The sequence below is a fragment of the Phocoena phocoena genome, chromosome 9 (assembly GCF_963924675.1).
Source record: "Phocoena phocoena chromosome 9, mPhoPho1.1, whole genome shotgun sequence".
Classification (NCBI taxonomy): domain Eukaryota; kingdom Metazoa; phylum Chordata; class Mammalia; order Artiodactyla; family Phocoenidae; genus Phocoena; species Phocoena phocoena.
The window spans coordinates 105,437,078-105,459,023 of NC_089227.1; the positions used below are offsets into that span (position 1 = coordinate 105,437,078).

General features: G+C 60.7%; 1 protein-coding gene across 1 annotated transcript in view; it reads right to left on the minus strand.

Annotated features, from left to right (window-relative positions):
- PTPRN2 (protein tyrosine phosphatase receptor type N2) overlaps nucleotides 1-21,946 on the minus strand; it is a 523,279-nt gene that overhangs the window by 400,416 nt on the left and 100,917 nt on the right. Inside the window, exons 11-12 of the mRNA XM_065883635.1 lie at nucleotides 19,425-19,511; nucleotides 12,778-12,857 (exon numbers count right to left, since the gene is read on the minus strand). Of these exons, the coding sequence (XP_065739707.1) occupies nucleotides 12,778-12,857; nucleotides 19,425-19,511 (167 nt within the window). The remainder of the gene's footprint in view (nucleotides 1-12,777; nucleotides 12,858-19,424; nucleotides 19,512-21,946) is intronic.

A 21,946-nucleotide genomic window follows, 5' to 3' on the forward strand; every position in this document is an offset into this window, starting at 1 on the left:
GCTGGTGAACCACCCTCGGCACTCAGGCCTCCAGCGCCAGCTCTTCTCCAGTGGTGTTCTGGCCGCATGAAGGTAAGTCTCAGGTAAGTGTCTGAGAGGCACAGAGGCCGCCAGCTGTGCCTTATGAGGATGGTGTCTGCCAGCGGTGCTGTGCGCGGGGCGGACGGGGTCACGGCAACAGCACAGCCGCAGGTCAAGTCCACGACGGTTCAGGACTCTTGCTTCCACGATGGGTGGACAGTACAGCAAGTGGAACCATTCGTTCATTTTTTTTTTTTTTTTTTTGGGGGCCGCGGGGCATGCGGGATCTAGGTCCCGGACCAGGGAGGGAACCCGCGCCCCCTGCGGTGGAAGCGCGGAGTCCTAACCACTGGACCGCCAGGGGAGTCCCTCACTCAATTCGTTTTTAGAACAACAAAGTTGAAAATCCACCAGGGCCTTCAAATAATAACACATTCTAGATTTAATTACAGATAAACGAAATCTGACTTTCTTAAATGATGAGACATTTCATATTCAGAATGGCAATTACCCCAGAGCAGGAGAATATCACTGTCTCTCTGCATTATTTTAGAAGAAGAAACTTACATGATCATTTGGTTCTTGAGAATGTTTCTTTAAAGTCGAGAAAAAGGAGGACTCGTGTGAGGGTACGCTCCACTCTCAGGTTCCAGCCCAACCCAGGTCGCCGAGTTCTGAGCCGGGTGCTTCCTCCCTCCTTCCCGAGGTGCCCGCCTTTCTGGCTCCAGGTGGGAAAGAGCCTTAACTAGGCGTGCGTCCCAAGGGGGCTGGGCTCAGGCACCTAGGGCTGCGCTTCTTCTGCAGGCATCTTCGAATGTCTCCCACGTTCTTCAACCTAGAAAGACCCTCAGAGCACTAAAAGGGGTCCCGACTTCCAGGTGGACACGTGAGCCATTTACAACATGCAGTGGAGACGTTCCAAAACATTGTGAAACACAAAAAATGATTTTCCACGGGAAGATGTTAAGGTTAAGGTTACTTCTAGGACTCTGAGTGGTCCCAGCTCTCACCCAGTGGACCGCCTTCTGGAGGTGCCTGCCCTGTTGGGACTTCGGGCTGCCTCAAGAAAGAGCCGGTGACGGGAGCCGAGCGGGCCCGGGTCCCACTGGCAACCAGACCCCATAGCAGGTCCCTAAGGCTGACCAGCGCGAAGCAGCCAGCAGACCCTCCGGCCTTTCCCCTCATCCTGGGAAGCGTCACAGGGGAGCAGTCATCGCTACAGATGGCCTCAGAGCTGGGGACAGAGCAGGCTTGTTCCCATCTCCTCCACCAGCAGCAAAGCCAACGCAGAAGCGCTGGGACGGCCTGGACAGTCAGAGGTGTGTCCAGATGGGCGGAGGGAGGGGAGGGAGGTTAGGATGAAGTGTCTACTTCCGTATAAATGAAACTGCCATAAACGCACTTTTTAATCAGGACTCCTCCATTTAGGGCGGCTCTTGAAACAGGGCACGCATTTCAAGCGCCCACATTTTCCTTTTGTCCACATCACTGTTCCCGCCGACCACAGACACCGTCTGCGCCCCTGCATGGCAAAGCCCCAGCGGGCGGCGGGTCTGGAGACCTCTGCAGATTCAGGTGGGTGTCTGGGGATGTCTGTCTACAACAGCCAGAGGTTCTCAAGTGCCTGCATCACAGCAGCCCCTGCGGGGCTGGTTCCAACACGGATTGTGCCCCCTCCCCAGAGTATGGGCTTCAGGACACCTGGGGACCCAGGAATTTGGTTTTTTTTTTGCTGTACGCGGGCCTCTCACTGTTGTGGCCTCTCCCGTAGCGGAGCACAGGCTCCGGACGTGCAGGCTCAGTGGCCACGGCTCACGGGCCCGGCCACTGCCTGGCATGTGGGATCTTCCCGGACCGGGGCACGAACCCGCATCCCCTGCATCGGCAGGCGGACTCTCAACCGCTGTGCCACCAGGGAAGCCCAGGAATTTGCATTTTTAACAAGTTCTCAGTCGATACTGATGTGGTCGCTCTGGGGGACCACACGCTGAAAACCACCGTCCTAGGACTCTGCAAAGGGCCACGGAGTAAAGAGTGCAGCCTTTGGGGCCACACGGTCATTCTGCCACACTGCTGCCCTGCGCGGAAGCGAGAGCTGCCAGCCAGACGCAGACGTGGGAGCCTGGCTGGGCGCCAACCGTGGTTTGCCCAGGAGCTGCAGGAAGCCAGCCTGGCCGAGGGCCGCCCCTGGGGGAGGAGGGGGAGGCCTTGTGGGTCGAATGGGCAGTGACGGGCAGACTGCGAGGCTTCCTGCTGAGCTGGTGCGGATCCGGGGTCCGGGGTCCGGGGAAGAGGCAGGGCTGGGAGATGCAGGAAGGGCAGCACGGGGGCTGGAGGAGGAGCCGGTGGAGGTACGCGAAGGGGTGGGCTGCGGGGTCCTGGGCAGCAGCCCAGGCAGGGCCCTGGCAAGCAGGCGGCCCCTCTGCAGGGGCTCCGGGCCCGGCCTGCCCTTTCCTTTCACTCCCTCACTGTGCAGGAGGAGGAAACGAGGAAGCCGGGGAAGCGCCAGGGCTGCTGCCCTTGCTGCCCCGTGGTTTGCTTGTCTCTGCCAAGGTCCCTAGAATCACGAAGGGCCCAGCGCAGAGCATCCCTGCTCCAAGCTCTGCAGCCAAGAGAGGTGAAACAGCAGCCCCTGCAGGAAGGCCCCGCTGATGGTGTCACCGTTCTCCTTCTTAAAAGTCACAGGGTTAAATAAAGCACTGCACCCGGGCGAGCGCCTACAGGATGCGGCTCGCCGTCGTCCAGCCGGGACGTCTATATCCGCTCATCACGACCAAGTTTTGTCCAAGTGGCAGCTTGGGTTACCTCCTCGAGGGGCAGTTTGGGGATGTCGATTTGGCTGTGACATTGGCACGACTTTATCCGTACCATTCTATCCTGTAGGAGGGAACCCTATCATTGCTTTTGCTGAGGACTTTTCATTGTGAGTTTGCTTTTTCATGCTTTGCAATTGTAATAAGACAAGGTGTTGACGGAGAGCAAGCCGCCTTTAAACGGAAAAGGAGGAATTGTACAACCACCTTAATCAGCGCGAGGGCATCGATCCCGCGGGCGTACTTCTTGAGCTGCCTTCCCCTGGGCGACCATCCACACCGAGGCTTTGCCCTCACGATGCGGGCCTCGGTCCTCGAGCAGAAGGAAGTCCGGGGCAGACGGTGGCCACACACCTCCCTCCCCCTCCAGGAAGACCTGGGTCCACGTTTAATGACCACGTAATGGTCCCATCAGCCTGCGACCCTCCCACAATCCTCACACATGGCCGGTTCCCCTTCGTCCAACCCCACGAAGCACCAATGCAGCTCCGGCCACACGGAGACCACCACGCACTCCGGGCAAGCAAAACCGACAGAAATCCAAGGTGGGCGGTGACAGCAGCCTGCCAACCCTGTAGAAGCAAACTTTCACTCACACCCAACTCCTCCTCCATTGTTTAATCCCACTGCGACCCCAGGGGCATAATTACCAGTCCCATCCCACAGAGAAGGAGCCGGGAGCCCGACAAAGGAGCCGTCACACGACAGAGCTGCAGGACGGGGGCTGGGACTCAGCTCTGAACCCTGGTCCCCACTCTTGCGGGTCTGTGTCCCCAACTTCGGCTGCCAAGAAAGAGCAGAGGGGGCGCCGGGCCAGGCTGGGACGGGAGCCCGTGCAGACTGGCTCTTAGCGTGTGGGCGATCCTGCAGCCAGCTCGCCTGGAAGCCGGCGCCCACCGTGTGACTCCTCTTCCCACAGAGGGGGCCGTGGGAGCTGCTCCAGCTGGGCTCACACGCCATCCCGTGGAGCCTTTTGTTTGCTGGCTGATTTGCATGTCACATATTCAGCATCACCCCAAGGGCTGCTGTCCCATAACACAGCCACCTGCGGAGTTACCGCAGCTCCCCGATGCACACGGTGCCTTTTCAGACTTGTGTCTCAGGGCCAGATGGACTTGGGGTACCAACATCCCCTGTGAATTAGATGGACTTGGGGTACCAACATCCCCTGTGAATTAGATGGACTTGGGGTACCAACATCCCCTGTGAATTAGATGGACTTGGGGTACCAATATCCCCTGTGACTTAGATGGACTTGGGGTACCAACATCCCCTGTGACTTAGATGGACTTGGGGTACCAATGTCACTTGTAAATTAGATGGACCTCAGGTACCGGCATGCCCTGTAAACTACATGCACTTCAGACACCGGCGTGCCCTGTAACTAGATGGACCCGGGGCACCGGCGTGCCCTGTAACTAGATGGACCCGGGGCACCGGCGTGCCCTGTAACTAGATGGACCCGGGGCACCGGCGTGCCCTGTAACTAGATGGACCCGGGGCACCGGCGTGCCCTGTAACTAGATGGACCTGGGGCACTGGCGTGCCCTGTAAGTAGGGGCTCACTTTCAAGAATGGGCCATCAGAGCCTCAGTGTCACTGGCAGGAGGAAAATGGGCAAGTGGGTGGGAAACAAGCCCAGGCAGGCCGCACTGGCCTCATGCCTGTGACAAACGTCCCCACCCGTTTCCAAGGGCTTCCTGCCCAAGCGCCAACAGACAAAGCCAGGCCCAGCCCCTGTCCCCCCTGCAGGGGGCTCTCAGCTCCTGACCCTCTGTCCTGCGGCGAGAGGTGCCTCTCCTGATCCCAGCATCTGCGGGACCTGCCCTGGGCCAGGCAGGTGACCGCCCGCGGCTGCCAGGTGTGCGGAGGGACTCCACGCTGCAGGTGCATCGAGGAGAAATGGCGAGGCGCTCAGACACCGAAGGGCTTGTGGGAAGAATTTGTTAAACAGTTAGGCGTCACAGGGCCTCTGAAATTATAGCATCAGGACACCTCAAGTGTCAAAGACCTGAGCTTGGCCGTAGAGCTGCTCCGACGGCCACCCAGGAGGAAGGAGGCCCCCAGGTCTGCGCAGGGCTCCAGGCTTACCGACCCAGCATCGTGGGGGCCAGGGAGGGTCTGGGCTGGGAGCCTCCGCTCAGACCCCACCTGGAGCAGCCGGCCTGCAGAAACAGGGAAACACGTTCATGGCTGCTCTGCTGTTGTGCGCCCTCCGCCGTTGCCATGGGGACTGGTGCAGCCAGAGAGCCCCGGGGAGGCGGCTGGGACACACTGCGCTCGCCCAGCTGTGCGGCCGGGGGCAGGGGGCCGCTGGAAACTGCTGAAGGAGGCCCCGGCCACGGGCCACACTGTCCCTCCCCGCACGCTGCCCGTGGCCCGCCCGTGCTGTCACCGCGTCTCCTCCCGCGGGTGCCTGTCTTGCGCTGCGGCCACAGCCCTATTTTTAAAACCAGCCACCTCCCACTTAGGCACAAAGACACTCAGGTTTGTGCTGAGAAGAGGAGGAACAGCGTCCACGTGCCGACGAAGCGTCACAACGATCAACTGCGGGAACAGTTGCGTGACTTGGAAGGACTGGGGTTTTGGACACTCACTAAGCAGAAGGGCAAAGGGACAGCAGCGCGTGTCCTCTGCGTGTCGCCGGGGGCCCGGAGCCCCGGCACTGGACACAGCGTCCACCTGAGCCCTGCACGTGGCGGGTCACCTCCTCCAGGGGCGGCCGGCTACGCCCTGACCACTGAGATCAGCACTGAGCCCCCGGGGCCGAGGGCTGCGGCAGTGGAGGGGGAGGCCCACGTGTAGGGAAGGAGCCTGGCAACCACATCCCAGGGGCAGCTCACAGGACCCTGCCCCGCGGGGGCCTGCGTGCCAGGCCCTCACCCAGCCCTCGACGGTCCTGTGGGTCAGGGTTCTGCGTCCTTCTCACACGAGCCAACTGGGACTTAGCCCCAGAGCGCTGGGCCACAGGTCACAGGGCTGGGCGGGGCCCGTGTGACCGAGAAGGCTGCCCTCCGCAGACAGCAGCTGCTCAGGTGGCACCTGCCCGGCTCGGGTCAGCTCGGGGCCGCCGGGGCCACTTCTCTCCAGCTGCACCTGCACGGGTCCCTCTTGGAAGACACGGGGCCCCAGACGCACATGGGCCAAACCGCACTTACCGCGTCCCCATAACACGTCGTCCTGTCCTGAGTGCTTCCTGCCCCCCCGCCCACCGCCCGGCAAACGCCCCTCTGCCTGGGTGACCCAGCCAGAAAATCTGGTGCCCTCAGCTTGGACGCTTCTCGCACACTCAGCACCGTCATCATACACCGGGTCCAGCAGACGTGTCCCCAGGGCCCCTGTGACCTCACCCACGACGTCGCCGTGTCCCCGTCCGTGACGCGTGTCCCTCTGGACCACACAAACACCTCTAGCGCACCTCGTCTCCCCATACATCCCTCGAGCTGAAGCCAGGAGCTTTCAGAAGTGTCATGTATCACAATTAAAACTGCGGGTCTGAGCCCATCGCGCCCCCTCGTGAACCCCAGTGCTCCCGCGAGATGCCTCCTCCAGGAAGCCCTCCCTGCCTCCCCAGGCTGTCTGGGCCACAATGTCTCTCTTTCCAGCAGACTCCAGGCTTGGAGAGGACAAGACCTGTTCTATATGGTTCTCTGTGACTCCTGGCACCAGCACAGAGCGGGAAGAGGGAAGGAGAAGGAAGGAAGGAAACGGGGCTTATAAGTGTGAGACTACAAAACCCACCTTGACAACCACAGACAGACTCCAAGGATGTGCTGGGCATCGTGTCGCCAACTCCCAGATCCAGGGCCCCGACCCAGAGATGCAGACATCCCACTGCTCGTAGGCAGAGGCCTGGCTGCCGGCGGCCTCAGCTTCTGTCTCTACGGCCGCTCGGGGCCTTGTCTGGCCACCATTTAAACCAGCTCCCGTCCCGACCCGTCCAGTGCCCATGCCCTGCCTGGTTTCTCTTCAGACCACTCCATGTTCCCTGAGGTGATGTGATGTACAGTACGCTATCGTACGGTGTACCGTCTTACAGTCTGTTACATCCTACTGCTACATACAACGCTACGCTATAACACACCGCACACCACGTCATGCTCTACCGTGTACTATACGTCAGGTAACGTCAAATAACTACGTAATGACAAAATTATATCACGTGACAGTGCATGCGCTGCGACACTGCCTTACTGCTATAGAGCGCGTCCTTACGCCATGCCGCGCCGTATTACATCGCGCTGCATGTTTACGTCCTCCTCCTCCGTCTCCCTCGCTGGGCCGCACCTTCACCAGAGCCCAGTCTCTGTTCCGTCACCCCGGCATCCCCACTGCCGGCACAGGGCCTGGCACTCGGCCGCCCTGCGTTGGTACCAACCAATGACCGGTAAGTGGGAAACTGGCCTCGACGAAAAGCAGCTCCATGAGACGCCTCGACCCCAGAGACAACAGAACGTAGAAGTCCTCGGCGTGGATACCTCGAAGCTAAGCCGGCCCCTTCCCACTCCCCGGTTCTGCACTCGTGTTTGGCCAGGGAGTAAGCAGGCCATCCCGGGTCCACATTTCCACCCTCGCACGCCCAGCCCCGGCCAGTGCTCACAGCTTCCAGAACCTGCGTGGGTCTGGCCCCCCAGGACCCCCAAGCTCTGGGCTCCACTCCCGTCCCGACTCCTCTGCCTTTGCAGGATCGCATCGTGTCGGCATTTGGTTCTGACACTGACAGCTGCCCACGAACGGCCCTCGGCTCTGGGCTGCATCCAACTCCGGGGCAGCCAGCAGATCCCAGGAGGAAAGGGAGGCCCGTGCGTGGAAAACGCCTGGTCTCAGCCTCCCGTCCACTCTGCTGCGGGCTGTAGCAGTGGGAGGGGGTGCCCAAAAGAAGCCAGAAAATGCCTTTCTGGGACCGAAGATGAGACAGGAGATTCGTCTGCAGACGGGTCTCCAAGTCTATCCGAACAGAAGCAGATTCTGTCTTCACGTAAGTACGAAGAGGGAGCAGCCCCGACTGTTATCACAGGAACTTCTTGAGCTGCGTTCTCCAAAAACTGAACTATCCCCCCGAGTGACAGCACGTTTTCACTGTTAATAGATTCATTGTTTCCAGTAGCAAGAGCGGCACCTTTCCACCCGCCGCGTGTTCTGCAGCTGGTCGCGAATCCATCCAGGATGAAGCCGTCACCACCCCTGCTTCCTCCCGAACAGGCGTGAGGACCGCGGCTCTGTCTTTAGACCCCTTTCTCATCCTCAGGAAAAGCACGAGCGCCCGCTAAAGCAGGGGCTCCAGGCCACACTCCCTCTGCGGAGGGGGACGTTCACTCGGCCCAGATGAGCCTCGCTCCTGGACGGCAGACATGGAGGGTGCATCCGACGGCCAGCAGGAGGACAGGCCTCTGTCGCGCACTTCACTTTGGAAACACACAGTCTATCCATTCAGCGAAATAAAGCAAGCTCGTCCCTTCCAGGTAACAGCACAGGATATACAACAGACAGAGCTGGAAAATTATTCAGATTCTTTTCCGGAATCGCCCTGTTGGAGTCCGAGACCCTTGCCGAGCCCCCAGACCCCCGGCCGGTTTCCTCTGCTGCCCACCTTCCCGCCTCAGTCCTCGGGCGCCGTGTCTGCCAACCCGCCTGCTGAAATGGGAGCAGCAGGTGAGCTGACCCTGCAGGGCCCCCTGCCCGTCGCTGGTGACCCCCGAGGTTCAGCCAGGCTTCACGGGCCCTCGACCTGGAACCTGCCCGAGGCTGTGAGGCGACCGCACCAGAACTGCCTGGAGAGCTGAGACCAGGCCGCTCCCCGCCGCTGCCGCGGGCTCCCCGCGTCCCACCACGAGCCCACCGCCGCTCTGGCCTGCGTTTCTCGTCTGTGCCACGAGGCACGGATCAGGAGGGACCCCGACGTCGCTTTTACCTAAAAATCCTCCGATTCTCTCACGTCACGTCTTGGAGAAGATGAGAGTCCCTGTAGGCTTTGGCTTTTAGCAGCTTTTCACAGGCGTCCCGGCCACCTGCAGAGGGCACGGTTTCTCAGCAGCTGGACCGCACGAGCACTTCCAAAGCATCCTCCTCAGTCTCGTTGAGAAAGCACAGCCTTCTTTCCAGCTCCAGGGCTCACCAGCCCCTCCAACATTTATGCCGGGCTCTCAATCACAATGAAAGCACACTGCGTGCAAAACCGGTTCCGGGCACCTACACGCACAGCTGCCTGCCCACACTCAGGTGCAGGCACTGCATCCCAGGCGAGAACAGAGGGTGTGACCACGGCAAGCAGGCCGGGCCGTCAGGGGAACCTGTGTGTGCAGCTGGCGCTGCCGCAAGGAGCCCCTCCTCCCCTGGGCCAGCAGCCTCCTTGTTCCGGGATTCCCTGTGCAGGTGCGGGCACCTGGGCCACTGGCCAAGCCCCTGGGGTGTCAGGAAGGCAGCGCTGACCCCACAAGCCGCCATGAACTCGCTGAGCCCTTCTCACGGACCCAAAGGCTCTGCCACGGGTTGAGTCGGGTGACAGTCAAGCTGCCGGCCCCGCCCGGACCCGTGGCTGCCCCTTGCACGGCCCCCTTCTCCCCTCCAGCCCACCTGGCACCCACGCTGGTCCTCAGAGCCCCCCGACAAGCACCCAGGTGAGGCATCCCCTCCTCCGAAGGCCGGGCTCTGCATACGTCCCTGTGGCCTGGGCCTCACGTGGTGCTCCCGTCAGGGAGAAGCCTGGTCGGCCGTCCAGACGGCTGCACTGCGTGGGCATCACAGCAGGGGTCACTCCGATCTCCCAGGAGCGACGGCATCACACTTCGCAGAAGGACACGCCTGCCCCCTTCACCTGGAGGCTGGGCAGAGCTCACGGTCCGGGGTGGGTCTTGGCGTCCAGCTGTCCCGGTTCCCAGCCCTGGGCCCGCACCCGACAGTGTTTAAAGGCATCGTTCTCCAAACGGGAGACGCTAGGATTTAAAATCACGTGTGTTACTTGAAATGAGCCCAGAGGGAGAACAGAAGCCGAGTGCTGAGGCCAGAGCTTGGATTAGACAGGACGCAGCTGGTGCGCTAAGATCCAAGGGAGACGAGCCCCTGAGCCCGGCCCATCGCCTGCCGGACAGTCACGAGTCAAACACCCCAGCAAAGAGGAGCTGAGGCCGAAAAGGCCCCCGGGGGGGTAGCAGACACGGCCGATCTCAGGGCAGGAGGGACGCGCAGTGCACGCAAGAGGCCACGGCCCCGGGGACCACGGGGCAGGCGTCTCCGCGGGGCGCGGGGAGCAGAGCGTGTGCTTCCTCTAAAGGTGATCAAGCACATCCTCCCTGAAGGGAGACGCACACACGGGTTAGAAATACTCCACTTAAGGATAAGCTACCGAGAAAATGAAGAGTGAGAAAAGGATTTTTCCGTCCTGCTCAATTTGACTAGACGACGTGGCCACGAAGACTGAAGGTAACCACCGGTTTTCTCTGTGCGCTCTGAGCGCAGGAAGTGTCTCCTGGGAACCACTGTTCACTCACAGCTGACGTCCACGCCCGAGTTCACTAACTAATGCCCGGGAAAGAACCACCCGTACAAGGAAACCCACTGCATCCACCTTTCAGGACAAACCCGGACCATGTCTGACGGGGACAGACGTGTCATCGGCTGCATGACTCTTCATTAAGTTCTGTACCACCCTGTGCAGAACAGGCAAAGGAAATGCCCTTTGAACTCCATCACAGGGTCACGTCTCCCTTTGTTGGTAACAAGAGGGGCGTACAGCGCCGTGCCAGGAAGCCCCACGGCGAGAACCAAAGGCAAACGGTCCCGGGATCTGCAGGGGCACCGACACGCGGGCGGAAGGCTGGGCGGTCTGTACGCGGCCCATCCTGCCGGCCCCGCCCACATCGCCACAACGACACTAGTAAGATTCCACATCGTGTTCTAAAACTGGAGCCACGAAACGTCCTTCTAAGTTCAAACTCTTCCTGATAACACGGGGTCACGTCCACCCCTAGGTGGACCCCGCACTGGAGGAGGCAGCAAACACGCCCTCAAGGTGGCCGGGGTCGAGGTGCCACTACAGTTTGGTATTTCTGCCGCCAGACGCTCAGATCCTATGGTCACAGACTCTTCCCCGTAATCCTTTCCCTGTATAGCATCGGGTACAGCCATAACGTCATGAAATTATTTAAAACACCAAAGAAACGAAGTTTCAAAATCATGCACGTGTGTCATCCATTTTGCACAAGCAAGGAACACCCTGGCTGGCACAGCTATGCTGGTTCACGAAAATGTAATTCAGAAATCTGAGTATTTAGAGGGCCGGCGATACGACACTCAAACTGCATGTACAATTTCCCCCTCGGTACCTGACGTGAACACGTTTAAAATGACCAAGGAACCAGACTTCGAATAATCAACCTCATTTCCCACAGAAAGCAATAAAATAAATGAAATGCCATTGTCATGAATATATGGTCACGACTCTACAAGATAAAAAGACTTCGTTCCATTTTATTCCATTCAGAGCACCCTTAAGTTCCAGCAAATCCAATTTTGAAAGTATTACTTCCCAGCACCGGAATGAATTGCCAATTATGGAACAATCGTTAATGCATTTCTGGGTAAAAAGTGATAACTGATTTGGTCTTAAATATATTCAATAATCTCTTATGCTGGGGAACGAGGACCATCAAATGGGTGCTGTGCAGGGAAGGAGCCCGTGGTCACGCAGGGTGAAGCCACTGACGCGGAATTCCGCTCCTTTTCATCCAGCGGAGTGTTTGGAATGGAATCTGCTGACTTCCTTTCTCCGGGACCCACTAGGCTGCTCTGCTCAGCTGGACCCCGAGCTCCACCCGTTACAGTGAAATGAAGCCTGGGAGGCAGGTGGGCTGGGGGCGTGCGCGTCAGCTCTCCACAGGCTTTCTGGGAAGTAGCAAGGAATTCTTCTTTAACCAAAAATTCTGTTCCCCAAATCATTCCTTTCGGCAAATCAGAGTCCCTAAGGGCATCAAAATATCCTACAAGGAAAAGCCAACAGCAACCAAAATAGAGAAGAGCTGCAGTCTGTTCCACCAAATAGGGTGTTACAGCTATTTTTATGCCCTGTTGACCGTCACTGGATAAAGAAACTTTAATAGACGTCATAAGGTGATCCCTCAATGGACGAGAACTAAATGCCCAGATCTCGAAGTCAGCCCAAATCCCAGGCTGCACCGTACACCGGGGAGAAAATGTAGGTTTCATTAAAAATAGTTCATATATTTAGCCACATACAGGACTGGCTGAAACAAAGAGTCATTTTCCGCTGCGTCTGGGTCGGTGCATTCAGCCACTGCGCTTACAAACGACCATAAAGCACGAGAGTCCTTCCCACTGAGTTACTGGGAAACGTGAGGCTCAGGTTCTGTTACGTTTCCTGTATTTTTCTTACTGGGCGGAAAGACTGTACATTTTACACAAGTTTTCAGTAGCTGAAAACAAACGTGGGCTGCAGGGGAAAGCAGCCTTCGTACACACCCCACGTTCTGCGCTTTGCGTTTTTCATTCGGTGACAAACACCAACCACACGCTGGGACCCCCCCAGAAGATCTCAAAATGCGTGAGCGCGTGACGGGCTGGGCTCTAAGAGGGACGCCGAGGTCAAGCACTGGGCTACTCGGACCTTCGTCCCGTGCTCTCGTGGGCCAGGTGGACACGGTGAAGCCCGTGCGAGCTGCTGGGCTGGGACGGGACGGAAAACCTCAAAGCACCAGGGCATTGTTTTGTCCACACGGGCTCTTCGCAGAGGCCGGAGGCCCGCCCCTACACCACCTTCGATCCGAGCGAGCAGTGCGGTCGCCAGCCCCCACCCCCGGGAGGCCAGCCACTCCCCTCCGGGCCCCACCCGATGAGTATCGGGGTTCTGGGGAGACGGCGGTCCTCGGAGCAGCTGGCCCCCTTCCCCTTCCCCGGGCGGGTGCGTGCGCTTGCGCGGAAGCAGCCTCACCTGCCGCCTTCGCAGCGTCCGCCGCCGTCACGTTCTGGAGGTTGGCGCGCACCCTGAAGGTCACCGCTGGTCCCGAGACCCTGGAAGAGACCGTTTAACAGACGTGAGAACCGCTCAGCACACGGGCCTCCTCCCTGAACGCCGCACGCACCCCAGGCGCTGCTCCTCCACACGCGACCTCCGCGGGGGTGGCTTTGCGGGGTCACTGTGACTCTGTTCCCAGATTGCAGGAATTCTATCCACAGGCTTCGCTTTTCTAACACACACACGGCAGGGCTCTTACAAAAAGTCCAAATCAACCCCAATATCCAACAATAACAAGCAGATATTCTTACAAGGGAAAAAGAAAAATTGTTATGGAAACTGTTTTCAGTATTCTGTTCCCAAGGGAGCCGCAGGAACCAAAAGCAGAAAGGAAAGAGACGGGTATTTTAAAAATTCTCCTGAAAAGAGCTGTTTAAAAAACTTATTGAAATCTTTAGAACTACTCAGTAAAAAAATAACTGGCAGGGGGGCTTCCCTGGTGGCGCAGTGGTTGAGAGTCCACCTGCCGATGCAGGGGACGCGGGTTCGAGTCCTGGTCCGGGAAGATACCACATGCCGCGGAGCGGCTGGGCCCGTGAGCCACAACTACTGAGCCTGCGCGTCTGGAGCCTGTGCTCCACAACAAGAGAGGCCGTGATAGTGAGAGGCCCGCACATCGCGATGAAGAGTGGCCCCTGCTTGCCACAACTAGAGAAAGCCCTCACATAGAAACGAAGACCCAACACAGCAAAAATAAATAACTTAATTAATAAATAAATAATAATTAAAAATGAATATCTGGTAAAAAAAATTTCCAAAGCTTTTAAATACTGTGCTGCCCATGACTTTGAAAAGTACACCCCCCTTTTAACAACTGATTCGTCTGAAGGGGGGCAGGGAGGCCGCCTTCGTCAGGACTGTCCCAGCTCCGCATCACCTGGGCCGTCATCTCCCGGACACAACCCCCAGGAGCTGGTGTCGAGGGGGCCGGAACGGTGTGGGCCGCTCAGAGGTGGCCCTTCCCGTCACACGCGTGGTTTCCAGGGGCTCCTGGCCATCGTGATGCCCCTGGCAAGGCAGCTGCTCTTCTTGGTGATCGGTGAGTTTCCCCACGACAGGCTTAGCATTCAGTTCGACTGCCCTCCCCTGGTCCAGGGGCTGGGCCTTCCTCACTGATGCCATGGAGTCTTATCAGTATGCACAGATTCAACCACCGAATACCACCGCTGAGAACAAAACCACGTGCCTGCCACCTGCTGAGCCTCCGTGCGCATGGGAACTTCGCGTGTACCGTGTTTAATCTCTCCAGCAAAGCAGGCGCGGTCGCCTCCATTTACGACGAGGACCCTGAGGACCCAAGGGCTGTCCTCCCTTAAAGGGAGCCCAGCTGAGTCACAGGTGACGCCGCCCTGCACCTCCCCAGACGCTGCCAGGCCGCCAGTCACCTGCATGTTCTAACCTGGCCCTGCCCCCTGCCGGGCCTCCCACCCGCTCCACACCAATTCCAGCGTCTGTGACAGGATCATTTCAAAGGCACTCCTAATAAGGGTGATGTAAGGAAAAGTGCACGAGAGTGAGACTCAAGTGAAAGGGACGCGCTTGAGAAGAGTTACGTGGAAAGGACAGCGACACTCTCAGAAATGGCAGAAACACCGCTAGCAGGAACCAAATCACCGAGTCAGGCGTGTGCCACGTGCCACCTCCTCTGCATCCACTCTGTCCCCTCCCCTCCTTCCCGAGCGCGTCATCCAGAGGCCGGCCCGCTGCTCCAGGTCGTGGGAGCTCAGACCACGCCTCCACGAGCCTCAGGGCTTCTTGGCATTCAGGGGCTACCTCCACTCGTGACCCCTGGTCTCGCTCGGGTCCTGTCCCTCAGGCGGCCTCTGGCCCAGCTCCCGGGCCAGCCGGGTCCTCTGCAGAGGGGACTGCGGAGCCCCCAGGGGTAGCATGGCCGTCGTTCCAGCACCTCTGCTGTCGGACGTTCCACCCAGGAGCCTGGGCCTCGCCGCAGGCGCAGCGAGCGCTCCTGAAGCAGCTCCTGCCGTGGCGCCCACAGCTCTGGTGGCTCATCCAGCCACGGGGCCTCCCGGTCACCTCCCTGTACAAGAAACGTCACCACGTCCTGCAGCAGTGCCACCTTCCCTCTCCACCCCCGCTGTCGCGGCCGAGCCGAGTCTTCCCGGGTCCCGCCCCCCCCTCGTGTGGCACCCGGAGGACTTGTCCGACCCTCCGCCCGCGTCGCACGCAGCATCCTCTGTGGACCCCCCAGGCCCCAGGGTCCGAGGGGATGCAGCAAACCTCTCCCCGGCCCCTGCTGGATGCTCCCGGGGTGGACAAGGGGGCCTCCCCGGCCCCTGGAGACTTCCTGCCGCGGTGTCTGCACCCTCGCCGTGGGAGTCGGGTTCCGCCCCCTCCTAGTTCCACAAGCGGCCTGAAAACCGTTGCTCTGGGACCTTCTAGCAAGTGCAGCGACTGCCTGATGTCTGTGCTGGGTTAAACGTTAATTACCGTGCAGATCACGCGTGTGCCGACGCTTCCCACCGGCGCCTGACACGCGTGTGGACGGTGGGGCTACGTCTGGGACTGAGCCACGACATCTAGTGCAACTGCTTCCAAAACTAGGAGAAGTCCTTCCTAACACGAGCGTCCACACCCACCATCAAAGTACTAACAGCAGATCCACGCGGCGCGGCTCTGGGTTTAAGCGTGGCTTCCGGGACGTGTCTAATCTAAACTACGTCTGCCGAGTTCCAGGAACGTGGGACCCCCCAAATCTAATCTTCCCTCCAGTGCCGACGGTTTTCTCTAAAGATCTCACAGATGTCCCTGGATTCCCAAAGACGGAGCACACAGGGGTGGTTCACCTGCCCCAACACTTGCGGGACCAGCGGGAGAGGCCGACGGGGCACCAGGGCCCTCCTTCCTTCCGGGACGCCACACACATGCCTCTGGGATGCACACATGTGACCCCGGGATGCACAGCCGTGACCCTGGGACCGCCTAGCGTGGAAAGCACGCCCCGTATGGAGGGTCCGTGTTGCCGTCACCGACTCCCTACCTGACACCTGGTCTGTGACGGCCCAGCCCCTGAGCAGCCGAGCCCTGGCCCTGGCACCGGCGAGGGAAGGGTCACCCCGCTGCACGGGGCATATCCAACCCCTCATGGCCGAACACGACGTGAGCTCAGGCGCTCGCTCCCCAGCACCTGCTCTGATGCGCGGGGATGTGAAAGCCTCTGCATAGGGTCTCCACTGCACGGCCGCGTCCTGTGTCGCCATCTGTCACCCTGCTGAGCCTTAACCTCCGAGGCCTCGGTTTGCCCAGCTGTAAAACAGGGGCAGTTCTGCCAAGTCGCCAGGGAAACAAGACAGGAGGTAAACAAGTACAATCTCTGCTCCAGGAAACTGAAGCACGTCTTCCAGGATCCTCCAAACCTGCGGGGGTCCTCACATGGGGAGGGAGGTGTGGAGGGTCAGCGGTGGGCACGGGACGGGGGGCCGCGTCCTAGCTGGGCTCCTGCAGGGTCCAGCTGACCTGGCCTGTGCACAGGACCTCGTGAACACGTCAGGCCATGAGTTCCCGCTGCATCTTCAGGAACCGCCCTTCGTCAGCGCAGTCGACCACACGGAAGGGAGATCACACCGCTTCCCGCCTCACGAGGACTCACGAAGGGGGACCCGAAGGGGGACCCGGGATGAGGCTGGCGCCTGCGTTCCCCGAGCTGGTTGAAGCCCCCACTGGCTGGGAGTCTGCGAGGCCCTGCAGCACCGCCCACCTGACCAAGAGCCGCATCAATCAGCACTGCCTCCTCGGACAGCCATGATTAGATTATAAAATCACAACCGCGGTCGTGTGCGTCTGCCGGCATAATTACCCCAGTGTGCTGATGCCGTTTTAATGGCCTCTAACGATGTAATAAGAAATAATGAAATTTGCTTGACAGCTACATAACCATTAAAAAAACATATGAAGCATAACTAGTACTTCCATAAACACGCAGACAATCCTGGAAGTGCCGCCTTGTGGGGCAGACTCCTCTCCTCTCCTGCCACGATGACCAGCCCTGAGAGCGTGCTGGCCACGCGGTCGTCCCCCCAGGCGCCCCCCCCTCCCCAGGTCAGTCCCTGCAGCTGGTGCGTGTCCTCATGTGCTGGGTCCTGGGGGCGACACACAGGACGTGCATGTGTGGCATGGGACACCACACACACCCCCGCAGACCACGTACAGCGTTAAATACTCAGAGGTGCGAGACGAGCGTTAACTGGGCAGGACGGGGGTTCCCAAGAGGCCTGGGCACCCAGAAGCAAACTCGAGGGCAGACAGGGGGCTCCAGGGCCGGGCGAGGCTACAGGGAAAGGGCCGCTCGGGGGTTTAGTCACACGAGGGCCCTGGACCAGACTCCCAAAGGCTGAAAGAGCGGGGTGCAGCATGGCCCCGGGCAAGTCGGAAGCCCCTGTCCCCTGAGCAGGAAAGAGACTGGCAGGTGATGTCTACAAAAGAGCTGGTCTGGGAACCGGCCCAGCTTCCGAGCCTGGAAAGCCCCCAGGACACCCCTGTGTCCCCAGAGTCTCCAGACCTGGAGGGACTGAGCCGCAGACCCAGGTGAGGGGCCAGAGAGGGGTGCCGGGCAGGCTAGGCAGCGTCTCCCAAAGGCCCCCAGGCCCGAGCGCCCCCCACTGGAGCCCCCCAGGACTGACGCCACTTCCCACAACTCCCTTTCCTCTCCAACCCTCCCTCAAACGCTCCCGTGGCAGCAGTGGGGGGGCGCGCAGCCCCGGCCTCTATCCCATCTGGAAGGGTTCTAAGAAACAAGGGGCGGCAGGGGGGCAGCAAAGGGCACGTCTCCAGGAAACAGCCCGGGGCTGGGACCTCTGCCTTCCATCTGCTGCCTGGTCACCACGGAGGGTTTTGCTAACGGAAGATGATGAAGGTTCAATGAACACAGCCCCGCGGGGGCCTAAGGAGTCCCACCCTAGAGCTCATTCGGGTGACTACTTCTGAGGCGCGAGGACGGTCTCCCAGCGCTGCAGGCCGCCAGCTGCTCCTGGAAGCTCCGGTCTCAGGACCCCTCTGCCTGGTACTTGAGGCCCTTAGAGTTCTCGCACGAGGTTCTTGCCTTTGATGAAGGAGGCACCCACTCCCTCCCTCCCTCCCTCAGCCCTGGGCCACATTCAATGTCCCCTCTACAGAGGGAGGAGTGCAGTGTCACTGGGGGGCCGTCTGGGGTGCCAGACCCGCCTGTGCCATCACTCATTCTGTCATGCGTGTGTTCCGTCACGCGTGTGTAACACACACCCACGCCGTGCGGTCAGCGTGCCAGGTGTGCCTATGCAGACGTGCGGCAGGGACCCCTGGACCTGAGATGGGTCCTCAGTGGCCAAGCCCGTGAGGACCCCGTGGTGTGTGCAACCCAGGGGAGTTGCCCACGGGAGCCAGGAACGGGGCAGGAAGCTCCAGAGACCCCCTCCTCCTCTTTGAAGAGAACAGTCAGAAGCTCCGGGTCAGGCCGTCTGTCCTGCTTACTGGGCCACGCGGAGACCGTGACGGGGCCAAAGGGCCTGTGGAAGTGGCCACGGGCAGCAGGAACGGCTCCCCGCTGGGCTGCGTGAGGGCCTCCCACTCCAGGGCCTGAGTCTGATGACCAAACCCTCCTGGAGGTCCTGCACACCGGAGCGGTGCCGGACGCACAGCCAATCAATGCGATTTGACAGAGGACAGCTGTAACGGACCCTTGACGTTACAGGTGGGAATACAAGTGGCTTCGGGGGCCCGTGTGCGGCTTAACGGAACAGACATGGACCCTCTGCCGGCGGGTGACTCATCTCGCACCCGCCCCTCCCGCCGCCCCTCCCGCTCCGAGGCCACGGCCCGTCACCGGAGACCTCAGCAGCCTCACGGCACTTGGGCTCCACCTGGGTCCCCTGTAGTTCGTTCTCCAGGCGGCTGGAAAGGCACCTTCCTGGAGAACATCCGCGGTGGCTCCAGCACTGGGACCAAGGCCACCTGGGCTCCGGGCCGGGCTCCCATGGCCGCATGACCCTCCCATGTGGACGTCCCCCCCGTGGGTGGGGTCTCCTGCCCCAGGTTCCTCCCTCTTGGCCTCATCCCTCTGTTCACGGGGACGGGACGGAAGGCGCCTGACCTTCTCTGGCTCTGTCTACGTGTCCACCTCTGCTGGCAGCTCAGCTCACCAGAGCAGGAACCCTGCCTGCTCTCCACTCCACCCGGGCACTCAGCGCTCGGTAAACATCCGTGTAGCGATAACCGTCCCCGTGGACCACCACGTGCGCATAGCTGTCAGAAGAGCCTCATTAGCTGAGGGCCCAGCCCCGAGGCCCCGGCTCGCCTGCGGGGGCCAGGCCATCCCGACGGTCTAGAGCCTCCTGGGTGGTTCCTGGCGCAGCGGGGAGACCTGAAGCCTGGGGCGGGGTTCTTTCAGGGGACTATGGTCCTTTGACGATGCTTGGGTTTCAGCTGCTCTTACAGAAACCACCTGAGCCCCGCTGGGCCTTTCCTTCCTCTTCTTCCCTCACCAGTTTCTCTGTGACACGACTAACGAAGCCCACACGCGCACAGTGGACCCACCAGATGGAGAAGACGCCCAGGGCCCCGCCCACACTCACGCGATGTCCGAGAAGATGCCCGCCGGCACGTCCAGGAGACGCGCCACGTCCTCCAGCACCTCCGTCCCCTTCTCTGGGCTCAGCGGGCTGCGGGGAGAGCACAGGGTTACGTGGCGGGCTTGTCGCACCTGAGGAGCAGGGACCCCTGCAGCCCACCCTCCCGCCCTGCCCTGCTCGGAGAACTGCCCCGGCTGTACCAGTCACATCAGGGCTGGGCTGCAGCCACCCGGGAGCAGAGGCCTCCCCAGCCGTGATGAACCACCTGCATCTTCCAGCAAGAAGACCAACACCACGATGCGAACGGGGTTGTTAGGGGAGCGTGACGGGCCCAGGAGCCAGCAGCTGGCTCATCTCAGCCGGGGAGCAGGGGAGAGCGGGGTGGAGGTGGGAGAGGGGGGCGGAGGCCGGGAAGCCAAGTTCAGGAGGGGCGCCAAACGTGCGGAGGGAATGCATGTCTGTAAGTGGATTCGGGTTCATTTCTAAAATGAGTTATGGGCCCGTCAGGATACTGAAAAGTCACACTTTTAAGGATGGCAGGACAGCGTAGCAGCAGCGACTCCCCAGAGGGGCTCATGTACCACAGCACGGAGCCTCGGACCCCCAGCAAGGCCAGCGTCCCCGGGGGGCACCTCCAGCAGCGCGTGTGACTCAGGTCCCTGAGCCCAGCCTGTCTCGCACCCCAGGTGCTGCCCGTGAAAGCCCGTCAGAGCCCTTCAGAGGAGAACTCGCCTGCGGTCACGTGAGCACCGTCGACAGCTGGGGTTTCCGTCCCAGCCTATCATTCATTCATTCATTCATTCATTCAGCAAATGTGCAAGGAAGCCACTGGGTGCCGGGCGCTGGCCGGGAAATTCAGCGACAGACGCTGAGCTGCTTCTTGGGCTTTATATCCAAGTGGGGACACAAGCAGCAAAGTCATCAACGAGGGAAAGGGCCTGTGTCGTTGGGGGCTGAACTGTGTTACCGAAAACGCCCACCTTCACGTCGTAAACCCGGAACCTCACAATGTGGCCTCACGCGGAAACAGGGTCCATGAGGTCATCAGGTGGTTTCCTCATCCACCACCGCCGGGGTCCCCATGGCAAGAGGAGGTGGGGACACAGACACGCCCGGGGGACGACCGCGAGGACCCAGGTGCCAAGCCCGCTTGCCCCTCCCGCCCCCCACAGAGGGCGGCACCGTGTGCGTGGAGGGCGGTGAACATGCAGGGGGTGCCCGATGGGGTGTCCCAGGACCGCGTGACTCCAAGAGCCAGCGGGGGCACAGGGCACCAGAAGGAACCAAGGGGGGTCCCAGAGGCGGGGGCCGTGGAGGTGGGTGCCGGGCAGGCCCTGCAGCCTGCTGAGATGGTTCAGGTGTGCGGGCAGGAGGGACCAGCAGGTGAGCGAGACCACGGGCGCCTCGGGAAGGGCAGAGGCAGAATCCCCGCGTAGACGCGTCGACAAGGGCTGTGACGTCGGCTGGCGTCAGGGGAGGGCTACAGACGCCTCTGCGCCCCGAGGAGATGCAGAGAAGCAGGCGCAGCGACGGGACTGGGGGCGACTGCTCCAAGATTCCCAGGCTGACCGCCGCATCCCTCGGAAGATGCTGTCACCCAGTGGAGGAAGCGCTCGGGAGGCCGTGATCAGCGAGTCCCACCGCGAGCTGGCGGCAGGTCTGGGCTGGGAGGCACTCCGCCCACGGCGGCGCCTCGCGCTACACCCACCTCTTCCCTGGGGGGAGACGGGCCGCCAGCCCAGCGAAGGAGCTGGAATGTGATCTCTGGGTGGGGACAGCGGTTGCTGCCGGTGGCGCCACTTTTACTGACTGTGCCAGGCCCGCTCGCCACACCCCTGCTGGTGACTCCAAACCCTCTCCAACCTCCAAGCCGTTCTTTCTAAGGTGAGGAAGGAGAGGTCGGTCCCGGTCTGCAGCTGAGGGGCTGCCCCCCCACATCCTGCTTCCTGAGTAAGTAGCCCTCAGGGCTGGGGACCCTCCCATCGAGGGTGGACGAGTCCCCCAAACCTCCCAAACACGCTCTCCAGAGGCTTTCACGTTATGAGGTTTTAAAATAAGAATGTTTTTAAAGAGGTGTGTGTGCTTGTGGTGCAGACACGGGCCCTTCTACCCCGTCCCCTCACTCACGGGATCCCAGGGACACCTCTCAGAGCTGGCATGTCAGCCCCACCGGGAGGTCAGCTGCCAACTGGGAAAGGAGTCCACTCGGAACCCTGGTGTCTGCCTCGTCGCTGCCTGCCAGGAGCTGCAGGTCAGGTCCGTCTGTTCCTCAGCCAGCCTGGTGCTCGAGCACGTCTGCATCTACATGAAGTCTGCTGGGACCCCAAGCTCCGCGCGGGGACAGGCCTGGCTGCACGGCAGCCCCGCGGGCACCTGTGCCCCGGTGACAGGGCACGGGTCTCAAGGGAGCCGTCCGGTGCTGACCACAGCGCCAGCTCAGGGCGCAGGAGAAATCCCGCCACGTCACATCAGAGGGGGACGAGTCCCACAGCCCGGCGTCAGGAAGACAGGGCCCTGTCCCCCCC